This window comes from Cherax quadricarinatus, chromosome 33 (assembly GCF_038502225.1).
Source record: "Cherax quadricarinatus isolate ZL_2023a chromosome 33, ASM3850222v1, whole genome shotgun sequence".
Lineage (NCBI taxonomy): Eukaryota > Metazoa > Arthropoda > Malacostraca > Decapoda > Parastacidae > Cherax > Cherax quadricarinatus.
Genome location: NC_091324.1, coordinates 28,135,498 through 28,152,423, shown reverse-complemented (window position 1 = coordinate 28,152,423; position 16,926 = coordinate 28,135,498). Strand labels below are relative to the sequence as shown.

General features: G+C 38.4%; 1 protein-coding gene across 5 annotated transcripts in view; it reads left to right on the top strand.

Annotated features, from left to right (window-relative positions):
- LOC128693930 (uncharacterized) overlaps positions 1-16,926 on the top strand; it is a 383,054-nt gene that overhangs the window by 302,456 nt on the left and 63,672 nt on the right. For 3 of the 5 annotated variants that reach the window (XM_070090979.1, XM_070090977.1, XM_070090980.1), the window contains 3 exons: positions 344-631; positions 997-1,152; positions 10,123-10,241. In XM_070090979.1, the coding sequence (XP_069947080.1) occupies positions 344-631; positions 997-1,152; positions 10,123-10,241 (563 nt within the window). Of the gene's footprint in view, positions 1-343; positions 632-996; positions 1,153-1,347; positions 3,407-10,122; positions 10,242-16,926 lie in introns of those variants that run through there. The other 2 variants (XM_070090978.1, XM_070090976.1) reach the window with 2 other exon arrangements.

Below are 16,926 nucleotides of genomic sequence, written 5' to 3'. Positions count from 1 at the left end.
AACAATGTCACCATATGTCACAAATATGACAGTGTGTTAATTTGTGTAATTGGTTTTTAATTGGGATGAGGGGATAGGAGAGTTTTAGCTTGTGTGTGTGTGTGTGTGTGTGTTATATGTTGTGAGTGAAGAATGTTTAATTATATAGAGTGCTGAATAACTTTGGTGTCACTCTAGACTAGCTTTATGTTGTATACTGGGGTCTGGAGATGTTTAGATTATATTAACCAGTGTCTGCTAATTATTAATGGCTTACTGTGACACTAGACCTCTGATGTGTGTATTCTGTGATAATTAAGCATGCAGTGATTGACTGGTGATAACCTGTGTCTTCTGTTTCCAGCAGTATGAGTCCACGGCCCAGTCCACGCCACTCCCCGGTGAGCCACCGGTCTGGGAACCTGAGCCACCGTAGCTCAGTTTCCTCTGTCAGGAAGGGCATCCTCAAGAAGAGTGGCTCGTCCTCCACCATCAACATGGAGATGGTAAATATGGGGCTGCAGCAGAATGCAGCAGCAGCAGCAGCAGCAGCAGCAGGAAATGCTGCTACCCTTAATGGCTACCAGAGAGCACGCTTCACAGACCCTTACGATGACAATTACGTCCCTATAGACACCCACCGCTTTGTCGGGTAGGTTCCCCAGCACTGTCTTGTGTGTGTGATGCTTCTGGCTACCATTGTAGAGTTGGTGTAGCTGTAACATGCTCACTGTAGAGTTGCTTCACTTATTATTTCACAGTAGGACTTGCTGTAAACTTTAAATCACAGTAGAGATGTTTCTTTGGGTGGAAAAATATGTGGGCTCAACTAGAGAATCACAGCAAAGTATTTATAAACAGCTTTGTTTATCAAATCTGTTCTCATAGACATTTGATGTGAGCAGCAAACTTATTATCACACATTTCAGCAGCAGTAGTAGTAGTAAATAAAGTAGTTGTAGTAGGCAGATGTTGATGTTTCTCTGTGTTGCACCTCCCACCCTCCTTCCTCCACAGCTCCTCAGAAGAATCAAACTATGTAGCCCAGAAGTCATTAGGAGGTCACCGGGTCAAGTTCATCCTTGAGACTGGCAAGCCTGACCATGTTCATGGGTCCTACGATGACATCCGAATAGAAAAGATGGAAAGAGAAAGGATCGAAAGGATAGAGAGGTAAATTACCACCAGAAACTTGTCAAATGGCATGTTTCTGAGATAAAGTTAATAGCAGTGCATTATGGATATTTGTTGAAAGATGTTAGCCACTGGTTTCTGATAGTGGGAGTTTTGTTATGTTTTTTCCAGCATGTTCTTATTGCTTTAGGTGCCATACTGGTATTTGTCATGGGTGACAGCATAGTATTAATTTGTACAATTGCAAGGCACTGTAAATACACATCAGTAAAATCTTCAGTCTGAAACAAACCCTTTTGAATACTCATAATTTTGCATAATGTGAACTGCAAAATAATGCACTGATACTTACTAATTCCATCTTTACTTTCAGCAATCCACCTATTGTGCATGGCATGTCTGAACTAACATTTCCCCACACACTCACTCACTCCACTCTTGGCACTGACTCTTTCCTCCCACATACTACAGCTTCACTGAGTTGCTCACCACAGGTTGAGGGCATCATTCAACACAGCCCAGCTTTATGTAGCCCAAGTTCACAGGATCAGAGTACCTCACTGAGGAGCCTTGCTTCACTTAGCACCAGTGCACAAATTAAGGACATGACACACAACACTGCTTTGTCTACCACTTGTGCACATGTGCTTTCTACCCAAGGCAGCAATAGCTTGTCTCATAGTGCCACTAGCTTGCTTGACAGTGCCACTAGCTTGCCTTACAGTGCCAGTAACTTTCCTCACAGTGACACTAGCCTGCCTCACAGTGCCACTAGCTTGCTTCACAGTGCCACTAGCTTGTCTCATAGTGCCTCTCCAGCCTCACAATGCTCTTTTCTTTCTTCAAGTCAGCCTTGTCACTACCTTTCTTCTGACTTGGTACAGACATTAGGCAAAGAATCTCAGCGTGTCTTTGGCAGAGATTCTTTGTCTGTCACTTACACTCCATCAGAGGCTTCTTATACAACTGATGACAAAGAAAATGATATTTCTGAAGAGATAGTAGACACAAGACAACAGCAACTTTGTGATCAAGAGACAATGCCTTTACCTGCTGATAAAGATGACATGACATCAATTGACAAGAAAAGAAAAGAATTAAAAGAACTACTTAAGGAAGACTTGGCAAACTTCAGACTTGGTCGTAGGTATTTAGTTGCTAAGGAACTAGAAGAGAAACTAGCAGCATTACGAATTAATAAAAGCGTCATCCACCGCTTGAAAATTTTACAGTACCTCCGCTTTCGAGATCAGCAGAATATAAATGTTCATCCGGCAGTGCTGCATGATATGGATGCCTCACATTCCCTTGATAGGAAAAGACTGAGAAGAAATAAGCAAGAGAGGTACAGAGCTGGGATGAAACGCTGCCACTCCTTCCACTATGGTGACCAGCCACAATGCTCTCTTACACCTATACCTGAAGAGGATGATCAAGAGACCACTCCAGACGTTGTGGATCCATTGAGGCTTACTGACTTCCATCATCAAGAAAATAAAAACCTGGACTCAGATTTCAGTGACCAAAGTCAGGATTGGGAACTTGGACAAAAGGACTATGAAGAAAGTCAGACATCAGACACCAAAACTCAGACTGGAAGACAATTAAAAGCTCGCAAGTTTTTAAAGAAAAATGAAAAATCTCTCTCAGAATCATCCTTTTTCTCATCGAAAGCTGATCTAAGGGTCAGCAACATAAGTCGCCGCTATCTTGCCTCTGACAGAGGAAAAGTATTTGATTCTCCAGCAATTACTTCTGATGGGAATGTTTTGAAGATACAGGTGAACAGTTTAAACAGTGAGAGAGATTTTGTTTTTTCTACAGATAAAAATCCACTAGCTGCTTTGTTTGAACCACTTACCACAGCAGACAATGAAGCTTTTGTTAGTGGGAACAGTGCACACAACACCGTTATATGCTCACCTGACATTGGTATGGTCTGCACACCCAGTATAGAAAACCAACACTCTCAGTTATCTGCAAACATAGTCAGCACCACACCACAGACCACAAATGAAATCTTAGACACTGCATCGGGGATAGCAAGTTTAAACCTTTGGTCCAAAACCACCTCAACCTCGCTTGACAATAACCAGGAGGAAGCATCGAGGGAGGCACACTCACAAGGCATTGTCATCGAGGTGCACAACTTGCCAGACATCACCAAAACATCTAGTGCAGAGCCTAGCCTGAGTGCGTGTACTGGGAGTGACAGGGTGCACCCTCCTCTTCTGACCTCCGGCCCGACCGACTACCTCACCTGGGCAGCAGAGGTGGCTCAGCCAGACAACAGGTACATGACCTGGAGACCGGTGACTGACTAACCTCACGCTTCAATACTACAGCAGCTGTAGTAACTTCATGCAAAATCTGCAATACTATTTGCATTTTTCTCACACACTTGTCTATTTGATACTCACATGCTACAGGGCTTGTTTATACAGCTTTTGCCCTATTGACTCTGATCCTTTATGAGAATGAGTTCAGAACTTGTTATAAATACTAATCTTCCTGTGTTCATTTTTATATGCCTTTTTATTTCATGAATTTATACAGTCAACACCATGTGTGTTATTAGGCATGTTAATAATATAGCCAAATGCATGTTGCTATTACTTAATCTTTTCACAAAGGTCAAAGAACATGTCTTGATAGAACTGCATTACTTACAAAAAAAAAAAAGGTAATTATATAAAACTGCTTGGAATGTCATAAACAGTGATCAGTGAAAAGTGAGGCATACTTGAAGAGAAAACTAAGACAGAAAAGTGACGTGTATATTTCAGCCAGTCTTCACTCCCACGAGGCTAAAATGTACACTGTCTCTCTCACACAAGTCCCCTTTTCAGCAGTCTCACTGAGGCTGAAATATTCACATTTCTCTCTCAGCTGTGCATCAGCTTGGTGTCCAAACTATTTCTCACTTTTCATCTAGGACTGCCTTTGCTTGTGGCATATAAGGAATTTATTGAAGCTAAGGTATATTTTTATATTTGTAGTATCGTATTATTGCTGTTTTATTCTGAAGGTTTGGGTCATCCTTTATCTACATTGTTTTAAATACTTTAGTACAGTACTGTACACTCTATTATAAAATTAGTACAGTACTGTACACTCTACAGGTATACTGTAGTCCAGTCAGTCTTGAAGGAAAAATGAGTCAGCCTAGAACTAATTGCAGAAGAATTTATTTTTATTGTATTGCATTGGTAAATGTTTAAGGCACATTATATGCAAATGGAGATGAAAGGAGTTGCTTCAACGAGAGTGAAATAAACTTTAACTACAGCTACACTGCATGCATCTGTACTCTTTTTTTAACAGAAAAGTTTTTCTTTTGGTATACATTTTGGCACTAATTCTTGTGAAAGACCACTCATAAAATGCACTGATGCAATCAGAATTATCTTATGTATTTAAAATAGTATTAAAAAAGTTATTAATGGCTGTGTGTATGTGGGGGTGTGGGTGGGTGGGTGTGGGTGGGTGGGTGGGGGGATCTCTTCATGCTCTGCATTGTAAATGATTGAACTATGAGTATAACCAACATGGTGCCATATACTTCAAACATATGTGAAAATGAATAGTGAACAACAACTAAAATAGTTCTTTTTTTATTACATATATCACATTTCACAATTTTTCCAAGATGTCCATACAAATTAAGAGTTTACACAGCTAGGTTCTTCACACTCAGTATGTGCTAGTGAGCATTCCAGACAATTTTTTTTTTTCAAGTACATAATTTTGTATCACAGATCATCTTGCAGTTGCATCTGATCACCTTCAGTAGAGCTTCTGGAACTGGTGAGAGAGAATGCCCACTCACTGCTTAACTTGGAAATAAACACAGGTGCTGTGCTGCCGCAGTGGTTGGTAACAGAGTGTCAACTTGCACAGAAGATGTGCTTGCAGAAAATGTCTTGGGAAATCACCAGTATCACAGTACCTCCAGTCCTTCACCTGGAATATCATTATACAGGAAGGCGAGCATCTCTTCTACAACTGAGGTGACCTCGTTTGTGATTGCTATGTGGCAGAATAGTTCTGCCTGCTTCTTGAAATGAGTACTGCTCTTTAGGTTAATCAAAGCAATCCCTTTCCTAATGCCAGACAGGCATGACATTGTGTCACAGCCACAGACTGCATGTACAAATGGAAATAAGTTGCTTGTCTTTGGACTCAAAGCACTCTGCAGCCAATGAATGTTCCAAATTTTCTGAGTTTTCTTGGCTTTTTTTGTCTAACCTAAGGAGAAGATTGAAGGAACGGAGGTCAACATAAAAACAAAGCAATATCAAGAGCGCTGTGCCCTCTCTAATGATAGCTGTGGCACAGACGGATGCAGATTTTACCTCTGTTGAGATGATTAATAAATTGGCATCATCTGCATGAAGACTTGCATTCACTTTCTTGCAGCATCTCACAGAGCATGATAATGACCTTTGCTTGATTGTATTGTTGACCAAGAACTGTTTCTTCTTCATTTTGATGGGTACCTTCCCTACAAAGTTTATCTGGAGACCATTTGTACTGCATATTTTGTTCAGTAAAGATGAGTCACATCCTTCAGAGTTTGCCAGTTTAGGTGCTTCAGGAAGTTGTTGCTGTATACCTGAAAGTTGTCACAATGGCTGTTCCTTTTATATTATTAGTGATGATATTTTACCCTAAGCTTTATACAGTTTTTGTCTTTGTGTATTTGGCAATGTAGACATTGCCAGTGTACAAGATCACTAATGGTTATCTGTTGATCACCAATGTACAAGATCACTAATGATTACCTGTTGATCATCAATTTCTGTCAAGTTTTCCATGCCCTATCTAGAATGATGCTTCTTTACAAGTATTAGTAAGTCAACCAAGTTGAGATTTTGTATCATGATTTATAACCTGGTAAGCTATGGGATTCATTTCTTCTCTACAGAAGTTTGTGTTACATAATTGATGTTAAGTTGCATCTGCAGTAATCAGATTTTATGCAAAAGCAATCTCACTTTCAACATTGTGAGCACAATTGTCATTGAGTTCTTTGCATATTGATTGAAAGGTTGATTTAAAGTCAGGGGTTCCTACTGGAAAGGCATCATATCCTTTCCTTTTTCCCAGATAATTTTGCAAGCTGATTGGCAAAATATATGCAATCCTCAGTAAAAGTGAAATCATTATTTGGAACAAAGAATATGATTTATTGAACATGGCTCTGTCAGTTTATTTGAAGTCACGACTAATGTTTTACTGTATTTTGTTGCAATACTCATGTTTGCATTTTTTCATGCATAGATTCTCTAGCAAGTATGGATACTGTCTTTTTGTACTTCACTTACTTGGTTGATTCCATTGCTTCCCTTTTCTCAAAGTACCACACTTTTATGTTTTTTTTTTTTGACCATTTGCCAAAGACTTCTTGCTGAACACAGTTTATACTTGTCAAATCTGAACAGAAAAAACAATAAGCCAATAATCATGCTGCTACAAAAACTGAATACAACAGGTGAATTATAGGCTTAGGAAATATTACAGGTTCAAACATTATTCTTTATTATGTACCATGTCTATCATATTCATTTATCTTTTATTATTTCTTCAACCATTGTCCTTGTTTTTTAACTATAAAGTTGTTATGTTAAACACCTTGCATTTAATGAGATATTTTGCAATAGCTGGCATGCTCAGTTTGTCACATTACATACTTAGACAAAAACAGTATAGTATAACAGTAACAGTAATGAAGGAAAAATTAAAATGGTTGCAGCTAGTACAAAGAAAAACATATGAATGTGTAATCTTCTTTTAGAAATAAAATATGAAAACATTATCCGCTGCCCATATACATGTATACATCTGTTTTTGATGTGTTTGGTCTTGGTTGCATAATAAGTTGCCACAGAATCAGATTTCTTTCTCTTGCAATTTGTTCCATTTTAAGATTGATTGGAATATTATGTCAGTGTAGCTCTTTGGTGTAATTGTTATCCTGGTCTTTAGTTTGTTTTGATGCAGTTCAAATCTCACCTTTACAGGAGGCCCCACTTGTACACCAGGTTAGGTTCTGGGCTACTGTTGTAAAGCAAAAATTTCTGTAAAGTGAATCATAGGTTTTTTTCATTTTCAAATGCATATAAAAGCATATAAATTAAGTGAACAATAGTGCCAGGCCTTAAAAATGCATATACAGTACACACATTACTTTTTCTTCTTCTTCTTCTTTCAACAAATTGGCCATATCCCACCAAGGCAGGGTGGCCCAAAAGGAAAAACAAAAGTTTCTCCTTTTAAATTTAGTAATATGTACAGGAGAAGGGGTTACTAGCCCCTTGCTCCCGGTATTTTAGTCTCCTCTTATGACACGCATGGCTTATGAAGGAAGAATTCTGTTCCACTTCCCCAAGGAGAACACACATTACTTACCTTAAAATATTTTCATTCTTAGCGTATAGTGAGTGGTGAATATATTTATTGTAGGAAGTTTGAATAAACGAATAAGAGGTATCAACGAAAACCACTTCATTAGTGAAATGCTGTTAAGCGAAGTGCTATAAAGTGGGGCCCTTTGTTTATACAGTAGAACCACCATATCTGCAGGTCTGGTTTCTACAGTTTCAGTTATCTGTAGTTTACCCTGGCTCAAAAATAACCCTTAATTTTGCTTAATAATGGCCCCATAGTGCAAAAGCAGTGATGGAGGCAGTTCTTCAAAGCCTAAGAGAAGCCTGAAGTGCTTTCCATCAGTGAAAAAAGTGCTAATTCTCCACTTATTGTGCATAATTTATCAATTGAGCTTTATCATAGGTCTGTATGTAAATGAAAAACAACTTATACATAGCGTTTGCTACTATCTGTGGTTTCGGGTATCTGCGGTAGGTCTTGGAATATATCCCCCATGGATATGGGGGTCCATCTGTGTAGTTATTTTTTATCAGCTGTTGACTAATGATATCCTAAATAATGAGAGACAAAGCTTTAAGTTTAGCAAAGTTGGTTTAATAGATCATCTGTCAACATTCTTCACAATTTATAATAAATTTGTTGGAGAGAATCAACAAATTAAATCTTCAGTAGAAAGTTATTATACTTTTTTAATGTGTATGTAAAAGAACCAGAATACTGTATGCTAATTATGGTATTTTATTTGGAAAACATGTGCATATACACATGCTGGAGGAACAACACAATGTATATACTCTACAGCACAGAAAATTAATCATTTCAGGGAAATTCATATGATGGTTCTTATGAATTTCCCTGAAGTGAAACTTATCAAAGAAAACAACTGTCATATTATTATTATTAATATTATTATTATTATTAAGGTAAAACTAAGTGCTAAACCCACAAGGGTCAATATAACAGTTGCTGTAGAAGATTTTATTTAGAATTAGCAGTAATATCTAATTAGCATGGATGACAAACATTTATTATAGCTACAATGAGTTTTTGTAAATAGATCTTGTTATTGAACACTTACTTACCATTAAGCACAATACTCACTTACAGTCTGGGTATACTATAATAATACAGAGAGATTTCATAAAATTCCTGGTTTATAGTCTGGCCATCCATGAGGCTTCCCAGAGGTATTGAACTGAATGCCACGGTAATCACCCTGCATATTATAGACTAGTGACTCTGGTTACTAGCTGACATGTCTAGGGTGGAATCCTAGATACATCACATGAGGTAATTTGTACACAGATATATGAGTATAGTATGTGTAGATATGTGACAGGAAGCACATAGCTTGTTAAGATTACTCTCTCCGGAGTGCAAAACCGTCTTCTCAGCAGTTCCCAGACAGATAAATGAAACATAGTACAGTATATATAGAACTATTTTTATCATGGCTTTTCTATAATTAAGAAATGTTTCTCGTGAAATATTTTAATGCCTCAACTTTCAGCAGTATACTATACATGAGAGTTCTCAATAACTTTTGATGCTGAGGAGGGTTCATGATCCAAGGAATTGAACCTGACCTCCCTTTCCCCTCCTATTCCCTAGGCAATAAATTACTAATATGGGTTTATTGCTCTCACCATGAATACAACAACAACAACAACAACAACAACAACAACAACAACAACAACAACAACAACAACAACAACAACAACAACAACAACAACAACAACAACAACAACAACAACAACAACAACAACAACAACAACAACAACAACAACAACAACAACAACAACAACAACAACAACAACAACAACAACAACAACAACAACAACAACAACAACAACAACAACAACAACAACAACAACAACAACAACAACAACAACAACAACAACAACAACAACAACAACAACAACAACAACAACAACAACAACAACAACAACAACAACAACAACAACAACAACAACAACAACAACAACAACAACAACAACAACAACAACAACAACAACAACAACAACAACAACAACAACAACAACAACAACAACAACAACAACAACAACAACAACAACAACAACAACAGGAGCACAGGGTTAGTAACCCCTTCTCCTGTATAAATTGGAAAACGTAGAAAGACAAATTTTTATTTCTTCTTGTTTTGGGTCACCCTGCCTTAGCAGGGTGTGTGAAAAATAATAATAAGAATAATAATCCCACCTATCAGAAAAATTAAGAAAAACGAGTAGAGTATAAAAATTGTGGGCATGTAGTGGAGGAAATAAAGACTTTGTGTGTCTGTTCTATCACCAGAGTAGTTATAGATTAACCCTAATGTTCTGTTTCCTGTATGGCAATGTGCCCTTCCCTCCACACCTGAGACTTGTCACTCTGCTGCCACATGTTGCTCTCATGCCCTGCCTTTCCTTTTTTAAGCTCATTTTTGAGGTTTTATGATGGTCTAGCTCATCTGATTGAATTTTCTTTCCTCTTTTAATGTTAAGGCCTTATTAAGTCATTAAATTTTTTTTTTAAATATTTATGTAAATATTAATATTTACATATAATGACCTGCAGTGATATGTTTTAACCATTTTTGACTGACCTTAATCTTCACAGTGGAAAGAATCTGGAGGTAACGAATATGACTGGAGACAAGGGTGGACGCAAGTGCCTCTTGTTCTGTGCTGCCATGTTGGTGCTCACAGGCTCTGTTATTGTTGCTGGACTATATGGATGTGAGTATCTCATTATTTATCATTACACTAATCAAATTCAGATTCAAAAATTATTTTTTTGCATAATAAACAATGTGTAGTTCACATGTAGTAAAATATTGTTAAGCACGAAGACAACCACTAGCACATATGAGCATTTTGGGCAGACTAATACTAATGCTTACACACTACTTAAAACTAGACATACATTATGGAGTGGTGAATTTTAATTATATGTACATTAATACGAAAAGAGGGGTGGCAAAAAATTTATAATTAATACAATTTATAATAGAGGATTTGCAAACAAAAAATATTACAATTAGTACAATTTACAATAATACAATATTAAGTGTTTAATAAATTAATTTAGTGCTCTTTAGTTAATTGGAATTACTTGAGTAGTTTCAAACTGGTTCTATGATTTCAGGCATAGTATAGTGTTAATGTAGTTAAGCTCGGCAGAAAAGGCAGTAATTAAAAAAGGAAGTGTTCAGTTCTGCGTACATGTTCATCTGTACACTAACCAGTAGAAGTGCTCAGTTCCATGCACTACTTCATATGTATGTCTTATTAATATTATATTCACCAAAAAATACAGAACCTATAGGGATTACAGTGGACCCCCGGTTAACGATATTTTTTTAATCCAGAAGTATGTTCTGGTGCCAGTACTGACCGAATTTGTTCCCATAAGGAATATTGTGAAGTAGATTAGTCCATTTCAGACCCCCAAACATACACGTACAAACGCACTTACATAAATACACTTATATAATTGGTCGCATTCGGAGGTGATCGTTATGCGGGGGTCCACTGTATAGTGCTACAGTGGACCCCTGGTTATCATAATTAATCCGTTCCAGAGAGAGTGACTAAACCCGAATCTGACGATTTCCGAAATCATTTTTCCCATAAGAAATAATGTAAATCAATTAATCCATTCCAGACATCCAGAAGTCTTAACAAAAATTATTTTTTTATAGATTAAATATAGATTTACATACAGAAAAGAATGAGAAATTGAGTATAAAACAATAATATCACACTTACCTTTATTGAAGACTTTTGTTGGTGTATGGAAGATGGGAGGAGGGGAGAGGGTTAGAGCAATGTTCCTCTACAGATGTTTGCACCTCACTCCACTTTGCACAAAAGGCACCTTCTTCCCTCTCTCTTTCTCCTCCTCTGAAGCAATTTCCTCAGCTGGTGCACATAAGGCCATAAGAAAGCAGGAACACTGCAGCAGGCCTGTTGGCCCATACTAGGCAGGTCCTTCACAAACCATCCCACTAACAGAATCATATTTGCCCAACCCAATTTTCAATGCTTCCCAAGCAGTAAGCTTTGATAATTCTATTCACTCATGTGCAAGTTCCACTCAAATCAAATCGTGTGTGTGGGGAAGTACCCTGTCTGGTGTGTGGGGAAGTACCCTGGCTGGTGTGTGGGGAAGTACCCTGGCTGGTGTATGGGGGAGTATGCTGGCTGGTGTGTGGGGAAGTGCCCTGGCTGGTGTGTGTGGGGAAGTACCCTGGCTGGTGTGTTCTTTCTTGAATTCTATTGTGCTTATCGCCTTTACCAAAGGGCTGGCACTAGGAGCTTTCTTTTGGCCCATGGTGGCTTATTAAGCAGTTGCAAGCACTAAAACAAATGGAATATTACGAAATGTATCGTGTGAATGCGTGGGATTGTGCTCACTGGCTGATAACCAATGACACACTGACTGTAAATGGTGTGTCAGGCTGCTCGGACAAGTTCGGGATGAATGACTACGAAATCCGATGACTACAAAATCCTGAGGTCCACTGTATATCTAATGTCTGTATATACCTTCAAAAGCTCAATTGTATCCTTAACCCCTTGACTGTCGCAACCCCCAATCCTGAGGTGTCTCCTGGTGTCGCAAAATTTAAAAAAAAAAAATAAATAATTTTTTCTTATGAAATGATAGAGAATCTTTTCCCCATTGTAACGACACCAAAAAAACAAAATATGATGGAAAACTGACGGAATTACGCTCTCGTGAAGTTAGCGACCTCGGCGATATTTACAAATCGGCGATTTCGCCCACTTTGAGCCCTATTTTAGTTTAATTCCAGTGTTCCAGTCGCCCAAACGCATAGCTATTTCTTTAGAACTCCATTTTTTCTATCGATTGAGTACAAGAAACTGCCCATTTACCAATTTCACCTACCCATTAACATGGTCAGAAATTTGCAATTTGGCCAATTTCACGAAAATTAAAAAAATATGACAATTTCAAAATAAGGTCCAGAATGAACAATGCAGACATTCCTGGCGCTAAAATAACATTTTCTTTGTTCATCAGTCATGTCTCCAGGCCCCTCTGATATTACTCTTGCTTTCTATTTTGAATTTTTATTCAAACAAAAAATAGAAGATTTACTATTATGCAGACTACTGCAATACTGTAATAATTGTATACATAACATCAACCCATTCATGACTGCATATTAGAATGGCTAGTTGGACATTTATTGGACAATGACATCATTTGCTTACTTTTGAACATCGGCAAAAATCAAACATTTCCCCTACTTTGAGCTCCATTTCCAGGTTCTTTTTATAGTAAAGTCAATCAAAATCACCTCTATTTCTATAATATGTTTTCCATTCTATCAAATGAGACCAAGAAAACGAGAATACAACCATAAATACTATACAAAAATAGACCACAAATTCGGCATTGTAATTAAAAAACGGTCAGTTTTTTTTCTCATTATGCACTGCGTGCTCCAGGATTTTTTTTATATGGTGCACACTGACCACACAGACCCATTCTCTCACATGTGGGCCTACCTGCTTTCTCCTTCTTGATTTGAAGCCGCTAGAATTTATGAGTATATATACAGTGGACCCTCGCATAGTGCTATTAATCCGTTCCTGAGACCTCAATGTTATGCGAAATTATCGTTATGCGAATGAATTTTCCCCATAAGAAATAATGGAAATCAAATTAATCCATTCCTGACACCCAAAAGTATGAAAAAAAAAAATTTTACCACATGAAATATTAATTTTAATACACACAAACTGAAGAAGACATGCACAGTTACATGACACTTACCTTTATTGAAGATCTGGTGATGATTGATGGGATGGGAGGAGGGGAGAGTGTTGATAGTCTTAGTGTTTAGAAGGGGAATCCCCTTCCATTAGAACTTGAGGTGTCAAGTCCTTTTCCGGGGTTACTTCCCTTCTTCTTTTAATGCCACTAGGACCAGCTTCAGAGTCACTGGACTTCTGTCCCACAACATATCTGTCCATAGAGGTCTGTACCTCTCATTCCTTTATAACTTTCCTAAAGTGGTTCACAACATTGTCAGTGTAATGTTCACCAGCACGGCTTGCAACAGCTGTCTGAGGGTGATTTTCATCCATAAAGGTTTGCACTTTAAGCCACATTGCACAGATTTCCTTAATCTTTGAAGTAGGCAACTTCTTCAATTTCTCTCTCCCCTCCTCCGAAGCAGCTTCCTCAGGTGTGGCCTCATGCTGATGAAGATGATCTGGCAGCTCATCAGTGGTTAGTTCTTCATTGTCCTCCTCCACCAACTCTTCCACATCATCCCCACTAACCTCCAACCCCAAGGACTTTCCCAATGCCACAATGGATTCCTCAACTGGCATAGGATTCCCAGGGTTAGCCTCAAATCCTTCAAAATCCCTTTGGTCTACACATTCTGGCCACAGTTTCTTCCAAGCAGAGTTCAAGGTCCTCTTAGTTACTCCCTCCCAAGCCTTACCTATAAGGTTTACACAATTGAGGATATTAAAGTGCTCTCTCCAAAACTCTCTTAGAGTCAATTGAGTTTCTGAGGTCACTACAAAGCACCTTTCAAACAGAGCTTCTGTGTACAGTTTTTTGAAGTTTGCAATAACCTGCTGGTCCATGGGCTGCAGGAGAGGAGTGGTATTAGGAGGCAAAAACTTGACCTTAATGAAGCTCATGTCCCCACAAAGCTGCTCTGCCAAGTCTGTAGGATGACCAGGGGCATTGTCTAACACCAGGAGGCACTTAAGATCTAATTTCTTTTCAGTTAGGTAATTTTTCACATTGGGGGCAAATGCTTGGTGTAACCAGTCATAGAAAAAGTCTCTAGTGACCCATGCCTTACTGTTTGCCCTGCACAGCACACACAAATTAGCCTTGAGGATATTCTTTTGCCTGAACGCTCTGGGAGTTTCAGAGTGATACACTAATAAAGGCTTCACTTTGCAATCACCACTAGCATTGGAACACATGAGAAGAGTAAGCCTGTCTTCATAGGCTTATATCCTGGGAGTGCCTTTTCCTCCTGAGTAATGTAGGTCCTGCTTGGCATTTTCTTCCAAAACAGGCCTGTTTCGTCACAATTAAACACTTGTTCAGGTTTCAGTTCTTCACTGTCTATGTACTCCTTGAATTCCTGCACATATTTTTCAGCCGCTTTGTGGTCCGAGCTGGCAGCCTCACCATGCCTTATCACACTATGTATGCCACTACGCTTCTTAAATCTCTCAAACCAACCTTTGCTGGCCTTAAATTCACTCACATCATCACTAGTTGCAGGCATTTTTCTAATTAAATCCTGATGCAACTTCCTAGCCTTTTCACTTATGATCGCTTGAGAGATGCTATCTCCTGCTATCTGTTTTTCGTTTATCCACACCAATAAGAGTCTCTCAACATCTATCACTTGTGATCTCTGTTTCAAAAACACAGTTGCACCTTTGGCAAGAACAGCTTCCTTGATTGCCGTTTTCTTGGCCACAATAATAGCGATGGTTGATTGGGGTTTACTATACAACCTGGCCAGCTCGGAGACACGTACTCCACTCTCATACTTAGCAATGATCTCTTTCTTCATCTCTATAGTAATTCTCACCCTTATTCCTGTAGGGTTGGCACTAGAAGCTTTCTTGGGGCCCATGGTCACTTATTTTGCAGATGAAATCACTAAAAAATGCTGCAATAATACGAAATGTTCTGATTGTATGCTTGGATGTTACCGCTGAGGCTGGCTGGTAAACAGTGCCATCGGCGGAACATGTGAGGCTGGCTCAGGCCGCACATTAGACGCGTCTCAGACGAATAGCGTTGAGCGAGTTTTTTAGTGGTATGCGAGGCAAAATTTTAGCGATAAAATGTATCGGTATGCGGATTTAACGTTATGTGATGCCAACGGTATGCGAGGGTCCACTGTACATCAAACACTGTACCTCGTAAGACGTATATATACGGCCGCGACAGTCAAAGGGTTAAACTTGCCAAATGAATGTGTACATTTATCCACACAATTGCATTTTTCATGCACTTGTAAAAATAGATAAAAGCACTGTATTCTTAGTTATAGTATAGTACATTTATTATTTCAATGTTTGCATCCAGTCATCAGCATAATTTACAAAGTACGGAACTTATATATCATAGTGCACCATAATACATGACTCACGAAATCGTAATGACATGATTGCAAACAAACCATACCATGGGCGGGATTTGAACCCGCGGTCAGAGAGTCTCAGAACTCCAGACCGTCGCGTTAGCCACTGGGCCAGCTAGCTTCAATAAGATTCGTCCAACTAGGTGTACTTCTACACCATAGGAAGGTTAGTATAGGCACCACTGTGTCCACAAATGCAAGTTTTTACAGACGAATCTCCCGCTAGCACGGCCGTGACGAACTCTAGCTCAAGTCCCTTCAAAGCCATCAACATGACTTATGAAATCGTAATGACACGATTGCAAACAAACCACAAACTTGCATTTGTGGACACAGTGGTGCCTATGCTAACCTTCCTACGGTGTAGAAATACACCTAGTTGGACGAATCTTATTGAAGCTAGCTGGCCCAGTGGCTAACGTGACGATCTGGAGTTCTGAGACTCTGACCACGGGTTCAAATCCCGCCCGTGGTATGGTTTGTTTGCAATCGTGTCATTATGATTTTGTGAGTCATGTTGACGGCTTTGAGGGGACTTGTTATATAGAAGAGGATGTTCAAATTCAAATTCAGAATTTTATTTCTTCGTAAAGTTTACAATGTGAGGCTTACATATTACAAAATATGAAGTACAAAGAAAGCCACTAACATGCCTTGGCATTTTGGGCAAAATAATCCTAATTCTGGAGTGGTACATTCTAATGCTAATTAGTTCACATTTTTACAAAAGTTAGGTAATCAAGAATTTTATGATAATAAGATTTATAATAGCGAGGTAGAAAAAACAATAGTATTACAATTAGTGTAATTTAGTAATGGGAATAGTTTTATCTTGGTATGTTACAATGTTTTTACAAAGTTGAAAGCCCCTATATAGCAGAGTATTGCAGGCTAACTTAGGACTTAAGATTAAGATGATGATAATTTTAGGAATTTTATGTTTACAGTTATTTAGTGTTTGGAAGAATTACAGTTAAGGAGAGTAAGTCTATTTTGTTTCGAGTGTGTTCCTGACATTGCAGATCAGCATGTGTAGTTCTCACATGTTATTAATGAACAGATAAAATATTGCTTTAGTGGCTGGAATGCTTACAGTATTTATGTTGGACTATTTTTAAATGAGATATTTTTTTAATTTTGTATAAAACTGGCCAAATTACTAATGTCTTTGCAGCTGAATGTGTAGTTTCTTTTGCTCAGTCAATAGAAGGGAAGGCATACTAGCAAAATAGCTATGAATCGGACTGAACCGAGCA